The sequence below is a fragment of the Dermacentor andersoni genome, chromosome 7 (genome assembly GCF_023375885.2).
Source record: "Dermacentor andersoni chromosome 7, qqDerAnde1_hic_scaffold, whole genome shotgun sequence".
Lineage (NCBI taxonomy): Eukaryota > Metazoa > Arthropoda > Arachnida > Ixodida > Ixodidae > Dermacentor > Dermacentor andersoni.
The window spans coordinates 129,864,596-129,881,499 of record NC_092820.1 but is presented as its reverse complement, the minus strand read 5'-3'; the positions used below and the strand labels follow the sequence as shown (position 1 = coordinate 129,881,499).

Genomic DNA, 16,904 nt, shown 5'->3' with positions numbered 1-16,904 from the left:
GATTCATGAGACGTTCTCTGGAAGATTACATTTGTTTTATGTAATTTTTCCTCAAGCGTTTTTTTTAGCATTGCTTGCTAGCGTCACTGATAATGCGGACTGATGGCACGTACTTGTCTGTCAGCGAGAGCATTTAATTTTTGAAACAAAACCACCTACGTTAGGAGATATATGATCACAAGTTTTCACGAAAATTGTAGTAGAAATCGAACGGCTCTTCGTTTATTGCAAAAAAAGAAATTCTTTTTTTTTGTAATAATGAATGAATTCCGTCACTGGCTGACATATAGACACGGCAATAAATAACTTTAACTACAGTGCTTTGGGTTAGCTTAGACCGTGGGCGCAGTGGAATGAATTCGCGAGTTCGAGGTTTGAAATGAAGACTAAGCGTAAAATTATGACACCCCGAATAGGAGCTGTGACAGTTTGCGTAATCTTTAAAGTGAGCCTCAGGAAAAGAAATACTTTTTAGAAGGTGAATATGCTGTCAAGTTATTCCAGTCGATGTCAGGATAAGGTCGCGGGATCAAATCCCGGCCACAGCGACTACATTTCGAAACGGGCAAAATGCAAAAAACATACCGTGTACTTAGATTTACGTGGGCGGTAAAGAGCTCTAGGTGGTCAGAACTAATCCGGACTTTCTACTACCGGGTGCCCCATAATCATATCATAGGTTTTCGTACGCAAAACTATAATTTATTATATTCTGAGGATATTAATTTGACGTTGTGGCTACAACTCGCGACTCTTATTAATCTACAACTTACCTAAAATCAACGACAAATTTTCTCAACGTCAAAAACATGGGTGGTAGAGCACTATTCACCTTTTTCACCTAGTCACCTTTTTAATACCGACCGCCAGTGCTACTTCTTCACTGCGCCTTGATAAAAACGATCATGCATACTCGCATTGTCCTCTTCATCAGAGTACAGGCGGGGAAATATTTTATCTCCACTGGACAACTAAAACGTCTGTAATAAGATATTAATCATTATTTGCTCTGATAACCCTAAGGCTTTAATTTATTTTTATCCGGTGACTACACGTCATCATTGGTCGCTGACTACGCAGTTCCTCTATGTGGGGCACAATGCGTTGTTCGTCATTCCGCTGCTCTGTAAGTCCACAGACACCATAATAAAGTTATTTTATGACGATTTAGCCATATTTCGTCGTCTTAGTCATCACTTCAAAGCCACATATTCACTTTCTACACTTAAATAGAGTTATGTTTTTCTTAAGGCTATTCTGGTGATTACCCTTGGCAAACACAAATACTGTCAGCCAGGTTATGAGCTTTCTACCAAATATAAGGGCCAATGACAGAACTCGAATAACGTGCTGGTCATTTGTAGTAACTTCAATGACAAACAGCTGTACGGGACTTTGGAATGTATATTATGTACCTAAACCCATTTCAGTTGTACAGTGATCTGGTTTGCAGAGCGCTTATCTTCATAATAACTTGGCATTAAAATGCATGTCCTCCCTGCAATGAGGCACTAAGCGTTATTCTACTGCATGAGTTCACCAAATTATGTGGCATTAAATTGCCTTCCTGCGTTGACAATACTCTTGCCTATAGCGGATAAAATGCAAAAGCACTCGTTTTTATCGAATCGGGTTCGCTGGACATATTTAGGGGAAATATTAAATTTACAAATAATGTTAATTTACCAGAAATTTACTATTGCAACTGCTCTTGCTGCAGGTGAATTAGGTTGATTTTCAGATTGCAAGAGGGCGGTTGCAAGGCTGCAAGCCAGAAATGCATTTTTATATCATCTACGTCTCCCGTACGAAAGCGTAAGGCTCCCCACCACTCAGACGAAGCTCACTGTGCAAGTCGGTGGCGACTTGCAACTGGTTTCACTAAAGCCGTATGATTAATAAAATGTCACCAGCTGACCGCCTGCCACAATATTTCCCAGTAAAGAGTGGCCAACCATCCTAAAACGTTTTTTTGCAACCGTGAAATGAATAACTAGGCAGTGGTGGTCTTATTGAGTGACACATTTTTATTCTTCTATACTGTCCCTTCCCTTGTTTTTCGTCTTGAATCTGCTCATTTGATTTTTTTTATGCTACCGCTCGTTTTATTCAATATTTATTCAAGTGAAACAGCCACAATCACAACAAGGAAAGCATGTTCAAGGAACGCAAGGTGGACTTCAAGGGACGAACTTGGGCAAGTACCATCATCGTTCAGTGACCTCTATCACAACGCTACGTTCACAGGGATTCTACAATCACCTTGCATAGACAAGAAAAGAGGATACATAAAACCGCATCTGAGTTAGTAGAGGGCGCAGGAACATTTCCCACCAAGGGGCACTTTCGCTATAGTAGGAATGCCGTGTATTTTTCGTGGGACGGAAACATTGATTGACCTATTTTAAAAGTACAATGATAACATCAGATTTTAATAACGTCTGTTATGCTTATGCCACATTTTCACTGTCGATCAGTACGAAAATACAACGCAATTGACTTCATGAGCAATTCTATTTAACATGCAAGAGTGCTACCGACGATCTGTCGGGGTGTTAGAAGTGCAGTGCGTTTAAAAGACACGAATCGTAGTCTTCACCACATTAAACCGTTCCCAAGCGACGTATCATTCACGGCTATCTGAAGCAAAGCAATGGCACAGGGGAGTGCACTGCCTTGGTAAATACAATGTAAAAGAATGGTGCGTACATTTGTGTTTTGTTAGGGCCTGAGGGGACTACAGTTTGTCGATATGTTAGCTAAATATTATATTCTTACGTCCATTTACTTTACGCAATCACAAATATCTCACGTGGCTCACATCACCCTCGCAGGTCGTCAGTGTGTTTCCAGTGGCTGCGAGAAGGGGCAAAAGAAATGCTGCTTGGTGTCTGCTCATGGCTGCAATTGTCGATGCGGTAAGCCTTCACTGCCTGTGAAGAACCATGCGTTATAATCGTTCCTTTTGTGTCCTTTGTTTGTTTGTATTTCTTTACTTCTGCAAGATTCACCCACCAATCCGGCATGTGAAACGTGACATTCATTCCACTTTACCTCAAATTTCTTGCGCGAGAATATTTTTTTTAGTATTATAGCTACTTAAGCTAACAGCCTTTTCTATACGACGTAGATTTATTTCTGGAAACCAGTCAACTTTTCCGCCATATTAATTTATTCGATTCTTGAGCGTACTTCTGTTACTGGGACCACAGTGCAGAGGCATATGCTGGTTTTGGTTTTTCCGTCCGTCCGTCCGACCGTCCGTCCGTCTATTTCATTACGCTGACGGTGATCGCTGTCTTCGAAGACATTATTGTTGCAGACAATCCCCGCACTAGCAGAACTACTTATATAGAACTAAACATTGAATTGCACAAAAATACCACCGATAGTACGCCTGGCCTGCATAACAAATGATAATTGAGTGTATAATACTTCAGAAAATGTATTCACTGTCTCGTGGTTTTTTTTTGTATGCGCATATAGCAAAAATATGAACCCCATGATGTGCAACATTGTCTAAAAGAGCTGGACACTCCATGGTGTTTTAACAAATCAGGTCGTAAACACAAGCGCTCGCAACTCGTGCGGATGGTAGCAAAACGCGTGCTTAAAAAAAGTTTATTATTCCACTGCATTTTTCAAACGGGAACAAGACATGCTGGCTGCTGTTCTATCGCGCAGCATGAGTGTCGGTTAACTGAGTAACATATTGCACTGCACACAGATGGCGGGAGCGGTGACGTTCGTGCATACGCTTCAGAGGCCAGACCACAGTGCTGTTGCAAAAAAAAGGGGGGGGATGCAATGTGCCTGCATCTTGCTCATGAGAAGATGGTGCCGGGTTGGCGTGACATTCTTCGCCATCATGATCATCAAAAGGGAGACGATAGCAGAAATAAAGCCTTTCCGGCAATCGGTATGGTGATGCTCCACGTCACAGTTAACCAGAATCGAGAACGACCTAGGAAGCCAGCTGGTGCCGCAAAACAGCACAGGAAGCTTCGGTGACATCAATGCTAACAATGACGGGCCAACGACAACATTACAATTTCGTTCGCTTGTTAGCTAACGCTATGCTGCGCTGCCGATTGCCCGCTATTTGAAATTGAAAATGTACTAGTAGAGAAAGGTACATTTTATTGCACAAACGTCGTACGTTCCGCAGACTAATTTCACTCGGAGTATACGCTGCAGAATAAACTTGTTTTGAGATGAATAATCACACTGACGTACTGGAATACGCTTTACCAATGAGAAAAAAAGAACTTCTTGACGAAACAAGTCATAAAAGGTAGTGAGCTTTCCTGACGCAATTACCTTCGGTTGCTATAATTTTCTTCCCATATTTTTCTGCATCCCCATAAAAACCACCTCATACCCAAAGGAAACTTGACTATTCAACCATTGCGACAAAACACCACCATTTCAGAATAACCGCAATTTTTCTTGGTGGGTCTCTACTGTGAGATGGTACTGTCCGAGTAAATGCGTTCAGAGTTATAGGAATCGCTGAAGCTTCCTCTCTATGTTTGATATGCCTTTAATATCCTTCCGACACTCAGAAAGCGCTAAGTCATTTTTCTAAACCACGAACTCTACGCATATGAGCCATGCCCTGTTATTATGATAACATTTCCCTCATGTAGGGTTTGCAGTTTACGCGTGGTATTGCCGTTCTCTCTGCCTGCTTATATTATGAACATCTGCTCATTTCAATATAAATAGCAATATATGTTTGGTTTCTACTGTTTAGGGGCTGCTCACAAGAATTTCGTTCCCTTAAGTTTCTTCTCTTTATTTCCTCATCAGTTTGCAGCCATGGTTAAACTGACATCGCATCGCAATTTGATTTAAGCTTTGCATAACATCTACCTAGTTAGGCTCGGAAGCAACATCAATTGTTCATGCTAGAATCGTCGTGGAAAAGTGTAACAAGCGAATATTACCGTTGGTTCTGCGTACAATGTAGCTCGCCAGAAATGAAGAGTGGCTTCTCTTCATAATCAGCAAGCATAACTATGAAATGTGTGAACCTCAATTTGGAATTTGCTAAATTTACAATAAAGTGAGAATTCAGTAACTGAACATAATCAATGATCGCCGTTGTTGCGGAAACGAAAAAAGGAACAAAAAAGCGAAACCGCGAATCATTTTGCAACAACTCTGTGGCATCCTCATTCAGTCTTCGCTTACGAAAACATTAACGGAGACGACATACCTCCACCCCCCTCCTCCCTCCATAAAAAAGCAGACATACTTAAATTAGTTATTTAAACTTGACCGTAACACCTTGAGAAAAGATACTTGTGCTACTAATTGCACGAAAGCTTACTAATCATCATTTCTTTTTTCTCCGCAGTATATAATTTAGTGCGGTGCTCAACTGCTTTGCTAGGATCGTGTGCCGACAAACAGGAGCCTAGATGCGAAACCAAAGGTACCGAAGAGGTTTGTGCTTGCGGTGAGTCTAAACTGCCATTTCTGGTGAACGCAATTTCAGAGTAAACGCTGCATGGCATTTTGATTGGGGACTGCTCTCTTTTTAGTGGCTGTGGGGCCGCAGCCATCGTGCATGCTAAATGAAGTGATCTCTCTCTCTCTTTAAATATATATATATATATATATATATATATATATATATATATATATATATATATATATATATATATATATATATATATATATATATATATATAGAGAGAGAGAGAGAGAGAGAGAGAGAGAGAGAGAGAGAGAGAGAGAGAGAGAGAGAGAGAGGACGTCACCAGGCCGACGTCCACTCCATGGGCTGCACCACTTCTTTTCGTCCGTAAAAAGGACGGCAATCTAGGATTGTGTGCGGACTACCGGGAGCAAAATGAACACACCATACCCGATTCATATCGGCTTCCGCGTATTGACGACGCTATGGATACTTATGCAATGTGATATTTATTTAGTCTCTAGGTTTGAAACCGGGGTGTTGGTAGGTAAACGTAACTGACGAGGATATGTACAAGACGGCCTTCCGCACACCTTTCGGTTGTGTGAGTTTAGCCAAATGCCTTTCGCACTGTGACCAGCCCCACGTACGTTAGAGCGCGCCATGAACACACTGCTGGGTTCGCTGAAAGACCACACCTGCGTTGTGTACCTCGACGACATCATGTCTGTCTTTCCAAGGGAACAACACCTGCTAAATCTCGACAAAATACTAAATAGCTTACATGACACTGGATTTCGACTAAATCGCAAGGAAATGCTGGTTTCGGATGACTACAATACCTTCTCTCGATTACAAGATATCTTACTATGGCGTACAACACTTTCATCAATGAATAAAGGCCGCAGTGAACTATCCCGTCCCGGCCTGTATTAAACATCTACAGGTATCTTCGGAATAGCATCGTATTTGCGTAAGTTTGCTTCCGACTTAGCGTCAACTGCTGCTCCTCTAGCAGACCTGTTTAAAGAAGGAGCTCAATTCCAAAGAGGACCATCACAGTACACAGCCTTTCGAATCCTCAAACACCAGCTGACACAGATTCCTGTTCTGTGCCGCATTATTGAAGATTGGCCCTCAGGAGTGCGCAACGATGCAACTCAGGTTGCCGTAAAAGCTGCGTTGGCTCAGCGTGACCCGGACGGGCGAGGGAACGTCGTCGCCTACGCCAGCTGTAAAGTCTCGGACGTCGATTGCCATTACCACTCAAACAAACTGGAGTGCCTGGCTTTCGTTTGGAGCTTAGGCAAGAGATTTCGTTCTGCTTGTTCTGCCGACGATTCTCGGTCGCAAAGGAAAATTCCTCTATTGCATGGATGTTTCAAAAGCAACACCTCAAACACAAGATCGCACGATGGATTCTTCGGCTGTACGACTACACTTACGGCATCCGTCAAAGTGCTGGAGCCGAAACCAGGTTACGGATCGCTGTCGCGAAACGCAATCGAGAAAGGCTCCCCACGGAACCGAGAAGGCTGGATCATGTTCTCCCACCAAGACGTATCCAAATGCCCACCGCTTAGTAAAAGATTTGGTGTGCATTGTGAATTTCCCTACAGATAAGGGACGTAATGTCAGGTTTGTTTTATGGGGTGGTATGTTGTATCATCACCACTGGGCCAAAAAGACGACCACCACCTCCTAGCCATTACTACCTCCTCGCACTCTTGTATTTTGCGGACCATACACGACATACCCGAAGGACGCCATGCCGGCCATTACGCTACCCTGCACGATCCACAATAAAAGCTTTTGGCGGCCCAGAATGGATAAGTATGCGCGCCCGTATCTCGCCAGCTGGGAAGTGTGCCAACAACGCAAACGGCATACTGGGTGTCAACCTGGTTTCCTTAAGCACATTACGCCTCCTGAGACAAGCTTCCACACTGTGGGGATAGCTAACGTTAGACTGATGCTGTTGCTGGCAAAACGCGAAAGAGCATCAGGTAAGACTGCGTCATTCTAAGTAAGAGAAGAGAAACAACACAAGTTCACTGGGTCGGCTCTTCTTCTACTTCCCTAGTGAAATGGCGCAACCCACTCTGGGGGATCGGCCATGAATCTCAGCGCCAGCGCCCATTGCCGCTCGTCATTATAACACACACACACACACACACACACACACACACACATATATTATATATATATATATATATATATTGTCACAAAGAGGACAAGTGACGCACGAACTGCCGTGGGGGTTGTGGGCGGCTTCCTTTAAGGTATTCAATCAAGGGCTGGAGCTCGGAATCTTGGCGTTGCTGTTGAGCAAGGTTTAAAGACGGGAGAGTACAAAGAAAACCAGAATCGTCGTCAGTATCTAGTGGTGCGGGTTCGACGGGGGCGCGGGAGAGACAGTCGGCGTCAGTGTGTTTCTGACCAGACTTATAGACGATGGTCACATCAAATTCCTGCAACCGAAGGCTCCATCTTGCGAGACGGCCTGAAGGATCTTTGAGATTCGCCAGCCAGCAGAGAGAGTGGTGGTCGCTGACGACACGGAAGGGGCGTCCGTACAGGTATGGGCGGAAGTTCTGGATAGCCCATATGACTGCCAGACATTCTTTTTCAGTTGCTGAGTAGTTTTTTTCAGCAGCAGACAAGGTTCGGCTGGCATACGCAATAACGCGCTCAACACCAGCTTGAAACTGTAAGAGTGTCGCTCCGAGACCAACGTTACTAGCATCAGTATGCACTTCTGTGTCAGCCTCGGTGTCAAAGTGACCAAGGATCGGTGGTGTCTGTAGACGTCGCTGAAGGTCGTGGAAGGCGTCGGATTGTGCCGGGCCCCAAACAAATGTGACGTCGTTCTTGATGAGTCGTTGCAAAGGGTCGGCAATTTAAAAAAAATTGGGTACAAAACGGCGGTAATACGCGCAAAGCCCTTAAAATCGGCGGACATCGTGTTTTGTCTTCGGTATCGGGAACAGAGCAACTGCCAGGGCTTTGTCAGGGTCAGGGCGCACACCGGTGCTGCTGACAATATGACCTAGAAATTTGAGCTCCTCGTAGCCAAAGTGACATTTTTCGGGCTTCAGGGAGAGGCCGGTGGTGCGGATAGCTTGAAGAACCGCCTCAAGCCGCTGGATGTGTTGTTCAAACGTGGTGGAAAAAACAACTACATCGTCTAAGTAGACTAAACACGAGTTCCACTTGAGGTCAGATAAAACTGTGTCCATCATGCGTTGAAATGTGGCCGGAGCGGAACACAATCCAAAAGGGAGGACCTTAAATTGATAGAGACCGTCGGGTGTTATAAACGCCGTTTTTTCCTGGTCCCGTTCGTCAGCTCCAATTTGCCAGTACCCACTACGCAGATCCATTGAAGAAAAGTAACGGGCATGTCGCAGGCGATCCAAGGAGTCGTCAATTCGAGGAAGTGGGCAAACGTCTTTTTTTCGTGACCTTGTTCAGTTTGCGATAATCGACACAGAATGTTAGTGAACCGTCTTTCTTTTTAACTAATACAACAGGTGAAGCCCAAGGACTTGTCGATGGTTGAATCACATCATCGTCGAGCATTTGTTTCACTTGATGACGAATAGCATCCTGTTGTCTTTGCGACACGCGATAAGCGTGTTGGCGAACAGGTTGGACGGTCGGTTCAGTGATGATTCTGTGTTTGATTAAAGGAGTCTGTTTGACCTTCGACGTGGTGGCGAAACAGTCGCTAAATGACGATAGCAGAGTAAGGAGCCTCTCCTTCTCGTTTTGGTCTAGCTGTGGGTTGACGTTGATGTGACTGGTCAAGTCCACATCGCTGGGTTCCGGAATCGAGATTGTCGTTACCGAAGCACAGGCGTTGGACTCGGCCACCGTTTCAAAGTAGGCCATGGTGGTATGTCTCGCAAAGTGCTTGTATTCGCCACTGATGTTGGTAACTAGAATCGTGGTTTGCCTATGTTGGAGCTCTACGAGACCTCTTGCGATGCCGACTTCGCGATCCAGCAATATGGTGAGGTTACCTTCGGCGATGCCTATTCCTAGTTGTTCTTGGGGGCATTCAACGAGGACGAAGATGCTACTTCGAGGCGGTAACTTCACGCAGTCATCGACCATGCGTAAAGCCACGCGGTGATGTTCATCCTCCACACTCGAATCCGACGAAACATAGTTAGAAAAAGTCACGAACAAGTCACGAAGGTTAATGATCGCCCCATATTCCTGGAGAAAATCCATGCCCAGTATAACTAGCCGAGAACACTTGGGCAGCACAAGGAAAGACGCTACGAAAGTCGAAGTAGAAATTGCAAGTCTGGCGGTGCATCGTCCAATGGGTTACACGAGGTGTCCTCCAGCCGTAATCAGATGTGGGCCGTCCCACGCTGTCAGCACCTTGCGTAGCCGAGTCGCCAGTGAGGCACTCATAACCGAGTAGTCAGCTCCCGTATCTACAAGTGCAGTTACCGGATAACCGTCGATTGAAGCAGTAATAGCAGCAGAAGTTCTTTTTGCAGTTTCGAATGAAGGCGTCAGCGGTACGTCGCGAGGGGATGGCGTCGGAGGAGGATTTTTGACGGTTCGCATGACAGCGGCCTCACCCCCGGAGGTCGCCGTTTTCAGTTTCCCCGGCGCGGGCTTCCACCGTTGACTCCAGCGGAATCAAAGGCGGGTCGAGCACGGTTAGGTGACGCGTACCGACGAGGTGAAGGCGACCGTGACTGTCTTCGCTGTTGGGCAGGAGGAAGCCGGTTACTTTCTAAGTATTGCTCGATTTCGTGCGGGCGTTCGCCATAGCACGGGCAACGGGCGTCCGGATGGTATCCCCGCAGACCAATCCGTCGGTACTGGCAATCGCGATACATGTGACCAGCCTCCCCGCAGTGATAGCACAACGGACTGTTGTCGGGGGCGCGCCATACTGTAGATTTGCGCGGACCAGGATGAAAGGGTGCTTGCGGATTCGTGTGGTGGATCGGACTTGGGGAGCGTCGAGAAATCCCAACAGGCGGCTGCGAAAAACGGCCCGTCGACGGCGCGCAAGCCCGAAGAGCATCCGCGTACGAGAACGTGGGAGGTTCGGGTCGTGTTGGCGGCGAGGGATGAACCACTTTGCCGATTTCTTCCCGAATGACATCCGTAAGAACCGCGGCACCTCCCAGTGTATATATATACACTGGGAGGTATATATATATATATATATATATATATATATATATATATATATATGTATATGTATATATATACCAAGCTCTGAGTAAATTAGATTCGTGTGTGGATCGTCACTGATTGGGCAGCAGTCGGATTTCGTATGGCACCCTGTAGACAAAGCAAAGCAGGATGATATCATGTAAAAACAGGAAACAATGTTTGCGTCAGGCTGCGCATTGTAACACCCGTCTGCAATAATAGAATGCTTACTCTAGGACTTGCTTGTAATTAGGTTACCGCCTACTTCGTGATTTTTGTTGCGTTGGCTCGCGCCCATCTTTAATCAGAGATTTCACGTACAATTTCCATTGTAAGTTGTACTTCTATTTTATCGGGCACTTTTCATACCACAATATGATAACAAAGAAAACTTTTTCATGTAAATTATATTCTTTTTAGCGCCAGTGATAATGTTTCCGCACGCATACTTTCTGCTATAATGTTTCTATACGCAGCACCTTTACTCCGTTCTAATAATTACCCCAGTGCACAAAGCCTGATCTGTAGGCATAGTGTTTAAGTGCCAAGTAGTGAAGAGTACATATGCACTACATTGCATAAGCAATGCGATACCACGATACCCGGATAAAATGGTACAGCATGTGCCCTTTCAGTTTGCGGTACCAGTACTACTGTGCTACAACTGGTAATGTAACTATCACATAAATCAGTATTGTGCTCGTCCTAGTTAACTGTAGTTTGAAGGTGGCCAGGAAGCACAATCGTATATGTTACAAAACTCTAGGATTAGGTTGCGTAAAGCTTTGAGATAATAATTCCCGAACCTTCCGAATAACTACATTGGCGGTCTATTTAGGGTTGTTCTCAAATGCATAAAACAGTGTTTTAAAGTGGTAAGTAAAACGACAGTGCATTTTCAAAGCACATTTTATGGTGCATATCACGAAAATTTTGTCCTCCACACATTTCGTTGCAATTGGAACGAATTCCTCTTTATCCCTGAGTTAATCGATCTTGCTGTTGTCATTAACTCTCGCAACACAGCAGGCCCCACACTATCTTTATGTAGGACAGCTAGCATTATCATTTGAAGAGATATTTATGATTAATGGTGCTACGAAGCAGTGTAGCCTGTAAAGAGATTATTATGCTGGCTCTAAATGTGGCTCCTCTATGGAAAACAAGGATCTTCTTTCCCCACAAAACAACCAGCAACTTCGTGCTGCATCACATAAAATAACGCGATTCTTTCTTGCCTAAGAGAATAACCAGATTATATTTCTGGTTCAAAACATTGAAGTACGCTGGCGAATAGCAAACACCATTGTGCGTAACAGCATATTGTAAGGCAATAATCGGTGCAATCTTTGTAGAAATAACGTGTTTGTTTATGAACTTCTTTTTGAGGCTCGTGGCGACGTACTCGCACACATTCGTAAAAGAAAAAAAAAATCCTAACAGACCTTCCACAGAGATAGTTGCTACGTTTTTATAGCATGACGGGACTGGAAGTCCATGTGCAGTATTTTCGGGACTACATTTAACCGACTATGTAAGCTTAAAGTTAAATTTAAGCCGGGTTTCGCGCCATCTACGCCTGCTGACTGTACGTGATATCATTTTTGGTTGAAAACAAGAGCAAACTTTGGCTCATTTTTGATCGCATTGAAGCAAACAAAGCAATCATCATCGCTTTGAAGGAGGAATAATTGCGGCTCGTACCGACAGTTTCCCATATAAAACAGAAAATTACACCCATGCGTAGGGCATCTTGTGAGGAAGTCAGCAAGTGGGTAGTTCATTCCTGGCGCGCCAACCCATGTCAAGTTGCCGTGAACCTTTTCATCCGCTAGCCTAAAGACAAAGCAACAAGGATGTCCAATTCTGAAGGAGTAGAAGGTATTGAATAGCTGTTCGTCGAGTCCGACATGCTTCACTTGTTTTGAACTGACAGCACCGAATAGTCGTTATAGTTGGGATTTATATTCGGCTGCTGTATATTATCTGGTAATGTAGACGAACTTTTACGGGTTGTTAATACATTTTTAAATATCTAGTGTATACGATTTCCAAGCAAGTCCTGAATCCTGTCTTCTGTTCAAGTTTGTCCATGTGGATTGTACAGCGTGGGCAAGCTATCCAAAAATAACCTGTTTTAAGACCATATAAGCCACGGCGAACTATATATTGGGCGCTGCCTATTGTCCAGAAGATATCTGAAGTGCGCCAAATTATTTTACTCTAAGAGGTGAAAAATATATATTTTTTGTATCATATCTAATACACCATGCGGTAAGCGGTCACCACATTTACCGGCGTTAATGTAACGTTGTAGCCTTTGGTGCTGTTTTATTATTACGCTACCTGCTTGCTACTTCTGTAACATTTATATTAAATTAAATTATGGGGTTTTACGTGCCAAAACCACTTTCCGATTATGAGGCACACCGTATTGGAGGGCTGCGAAAAGTTCGACCACGTGGGGTTCTTTAACGTACACCTAAATCTAAGTACACGGGTGTTTTCGCATTTCGCCCCCATCTAAATAAATGCTGCCGCCGTGGCCGGGATTTGATCCCACGATCTCTTGCTCAGCAGCCCAACACCATAGCCACTGAGCTACCACGGCGGGTTCTGTAACATTTCTAGCATTTCCATTTTCTGACATATTGGTGACAATAACTGTGTCAACAAACATAATATTCTTTAGAAATGATTTATTTTGGCATTAAATTCGCTACGTTCTGAGAAAACAAATACTGCTCTCCCCTTACCAGAACAATACCCACATGTTGCACAATATATGTCATAGACAAAAAATTTTCATTAAGATAGCAAAATGAATGTATTTCTCGTTATCCACAATAGAGTAATAGAAAATTCTTCTCTCCCGCTTAAGGATAGATGAACTAGCTCTGAAGATTGGCGCCTTTTGAAATTTCAGTGTGATAATACTATGGGAATGTCTGTGCTAAAATAGTGACCGGTGATCTGCTACAATAGTACTGTTTATTATACAGTCCACTTTAAAAGAATAAGTTCATTCTACACAGTTTTCCATTGTCCATAATTATAGCTGATCTACTGAAGGCTTCACAAAATATGAACAAGACCAATAGCAACTCTGTGCCAACGCCGGCAAGACTGAAGGTGACGTAACTGAAGAAAGGCAAGTAACAATATTTCACCCTATCCCTTGTGGTAGCAGAACATTGAGCGAAGTTATGCCATCACTGCGAGATTGCTGACGTCTTTATTATTTTTAAAAGGCCATGGCAGAGTTAGAGCAAAAGCAAGTTGTATTCAAAGGCTATATTCTCGTGCGATAACCTCCGGTGGTGCTTCATGGTCGATATATCTTGTTTATCGCCATTTGGGACGGGTTGTAGCAGACAGACAAAATCATTTGTGGCACAGTGCCGGAAACGCTGTCAGGTGGAACCTCATACTGCGTTTTTTTTTGCTTGATCGAGAGATGCCGCCGCGAATGCTCCAGCCACCCACGCGAGGACAGCAGATCCGACCTCTTCGCAACACCACCCACAGTATATTTTAAGCAACTGAAGTACATACTACTGTGCACAGAACTACTGGTAGCCTGATTGTTTATACTTTGTAAAATAAGAACAGGCGTGTCTTTATTACTAAGTAATGAATAAAGAATAATTGTTTATGATGTATGTTTCAGCCAAATGTTCAAGAAGTTTGCTCATCATGCATGATTGCTTTTACTATTACACGTGTTGCACGTTGCCTGCCTGAGTGCATCGAAGCATTTATTCTATATACGTTCAAGCGTCTTCGTAGAGCATATTGATGGAATTTTTGATGCGCTGCATGTACAGTTTAAGATAGACCTGGGTTATTTGTTTTACATTAAATGATGTAAAAACTAGTGCAACCAAATCACGCAAGATAGGACCGATAGGACCAGAGCGGGGAATCCGGTCTTTCCCTCCGTCTTCTATTCATCGCGCTGTTTTATAATATGTGGCTTTTTTTAGTCGTTTTGCGTTCTACTTTGCAGTACCAGCTTTCTCGATTTATACGTTATTGATATTTGGCAACTTTTTTTTAATCTTTTGCTTACTCTGTTGTTTTATTCCTCTATACCAATACATGTGATTCGAACGGAACAATTTTTTTATTTTCACTGTTCTCTCTGCTTTTTCATGGGCGTATTCAACGGTCATCTTTTCGACACCTCCGAGTTCATCATATCAGTGCTTGAATATGTTCGCAACGTCGTATTGACATGCGCATCCAACGCGATCTTCCCTATTGACACAAGTACCGTTTTATCTTTTCGGGGTAACCGTTTTTCACCGTCTAACAAATGTGATCGCTCAGCGCAGGATGCACCCGCATGTATCGGAAGTTTCTCGAATGTTATCGATGTTTCTACTTGTTGTCAGTTGCCACTGAAGATTGTGTAATCTGATTAGATGTGCAATGCGAAGTGGGCAAAAATTTCTCGCAGAGACGGGGGCACCAGCGATTATTCTGGAACATTCGATGACTCACGCATAAAAGGGAACTCGCTTGAGTGGCAGATCAAATTTTCGACGATCGCCGACTGTCTCTAGCACTATCGCGATTCTTTGAACGTAGCCTGTTTCTGAGGGCACAGGTTCGTCCAATAAAAGGCTAGCTTTGTCATTCTCAGTTATGCTGCTTTCTTCACCTTCACTACTATGTGACGCTATTTTCTGCGTGCCATAGGCAACGAAAGTGCCACATAGGCCATTATTGTGGTCGCGAGGGTTTTAATAATAACGTTTCTTTACATGCATTACAGTACAAAAGGAACAGAAATCGGGACGCATGACGAAGGAAGGTGGCCCACACTTCTTCAGACATCGCTCAGATACAATTTGTCAACCATTTTAAGAAGCGTTCGTTGAAACAGCTCAGACAATAAAGTTTTCCCTAAACCTTTACAGCTCCTTCTCGTATTACTGGGGATTTGAAAATTTTGTTCCTTGGCATGAAACCAGCGACGGTCCACAAGCTAGCTGATGTGGCCGATGAAGGTGAGGTTGCAGAGAAATGGCCAACGACTCTGCTGCCTGTAAAACTGTTGAGTCATATTTAGGGCGTGTTTTCGTTTGCGACTGCTTTGAAAGTGCTGTTGGTCTTTATAGTTTTTTTATAGAAAGCCTCCTTCTTCCTAATCTTCATTCTTTTAGTAACGCAGCTTTCTGCTAACAGCTAGGTCAAAAAACATATAAATGATCCACAAGCAACAGTTGAAGAAAGCGGCACAATAAGATATCCCGTACAATAAGTATTTACAAGCATTTAGGACATTTTCAGTAGACAGCTAGAAGAAACTCACCTAGAAAAAAAGCTTTACGTAAATGCATGTGTCGCGACAAACAGACCAGAGCTATTGTAAAACGCTGCTGGGGAAGCCCGCAAAGTGGAGAAAGGTAGCATGAGAAGAAACATTGTATAATTCGCCCGTCTTTAGAATAAAGCTCCAAAGGTCGTATAATTTCCTTTTTGTGCTATAAATAAAATGTAGCTGGCCTTAAGATACAGGGAGGTTAATTAAACCAAAAATTAAAGGAACGCTATAGCCCATATAGTTGTCCTGCAGTACGCCATAGCAGTATCTGAATACGGCGAATCTCATCATAACGTTCTGGTTATGGCGCGGTAAACCCCAGGTTTTAATTTTATTTTACTGTGAGTGCCAGCAATGTGCTAAAGAAGTCGCAGTTTAAAGGCGAAGCATAGATCACGATAGCTAAATAACAGACGGGAATACGAAGTAATGATAGTAGATTAATCGGCCGCAAACCTTGGAAACATTCGCCCACCAAATGAATTAACAAGCATGGTGCCAGCGCGCACAAGCAAACATGAACACATCACACTCAATCAGCGCAGACACTCGCTGTCAAAACGCTGGTGTGAGCAAGCGCGACCGCAGCAGCAAGCGAAGTGACCATCGTCACTTAGCTTCAATGCAACAGTGGCGAGAAACCAACACGCATTAAGGTAGGAGCCGTCTGCAGGTCCCTTTCGAGATACGTTGCGTGCGACCGCACGCGGCAGTGGAAAGTACGCGCTTGTCGGAGGAATCGAAGACCCTCCCTCTGTCTTCCACACTGCCTTCCCGCTCTCCTCCCTATCGCGAGCGAAATTGAGCCGCGATCCCCAGTTACCCTTGCACGCTAGTCGCGAAATACGCATTTGCGACCGGAGAACAACGCTGCCGTCCCCCCTCCTATCCCTCCCACAGCTTATCGCGTGACGCAACCTCGCTCCTGTAAGCCGCAATCCTCGGCTTCCCTCTCGA

At 44.0% G+C, this 16,904-nt stretch overlaps 1 protein-coding gene across 2 annotated transcripts in view; it reads left to right on the top strand.

Annotated features, from left to right (window-relative positions):
* LOC126534533 (uncharacterized) overlaps positions 1-15,537 on the top strand; it is a 48,038-nt gene extending 32,501 nt beyond the window's left edge. For both annotated transcript variants that reach the window (XM_055072415.2, XM_050181793.3), the window contains exons 11-15: positions 2,126-2,197; positions 2,835-2,918; positions 5,363-5,464; positions 13,674-13,766; positions 15,396-15,537. In XM_055072415.2, coding sequence (XP_054928390.1) covers positions 2,126-2,197; positions 2,835-2,918; positions 5,363-5,464; positions 13,674-13,756 — 341 coding nt within the window. In that variant the 3' untranslated portion in view covers positions 13,757-13,766; positions 15,396-15,537. The remainder of the gene's footprint in view (positions 1-2,125; positions 2,198-2,834; positions 2,919-5,362; positions 5,465-13,673; positions 13,767-15,395) is intronic.
* The last annotated feature ends 1,367 nt before the right edge of the window (positions 15,538-16,904 follow it).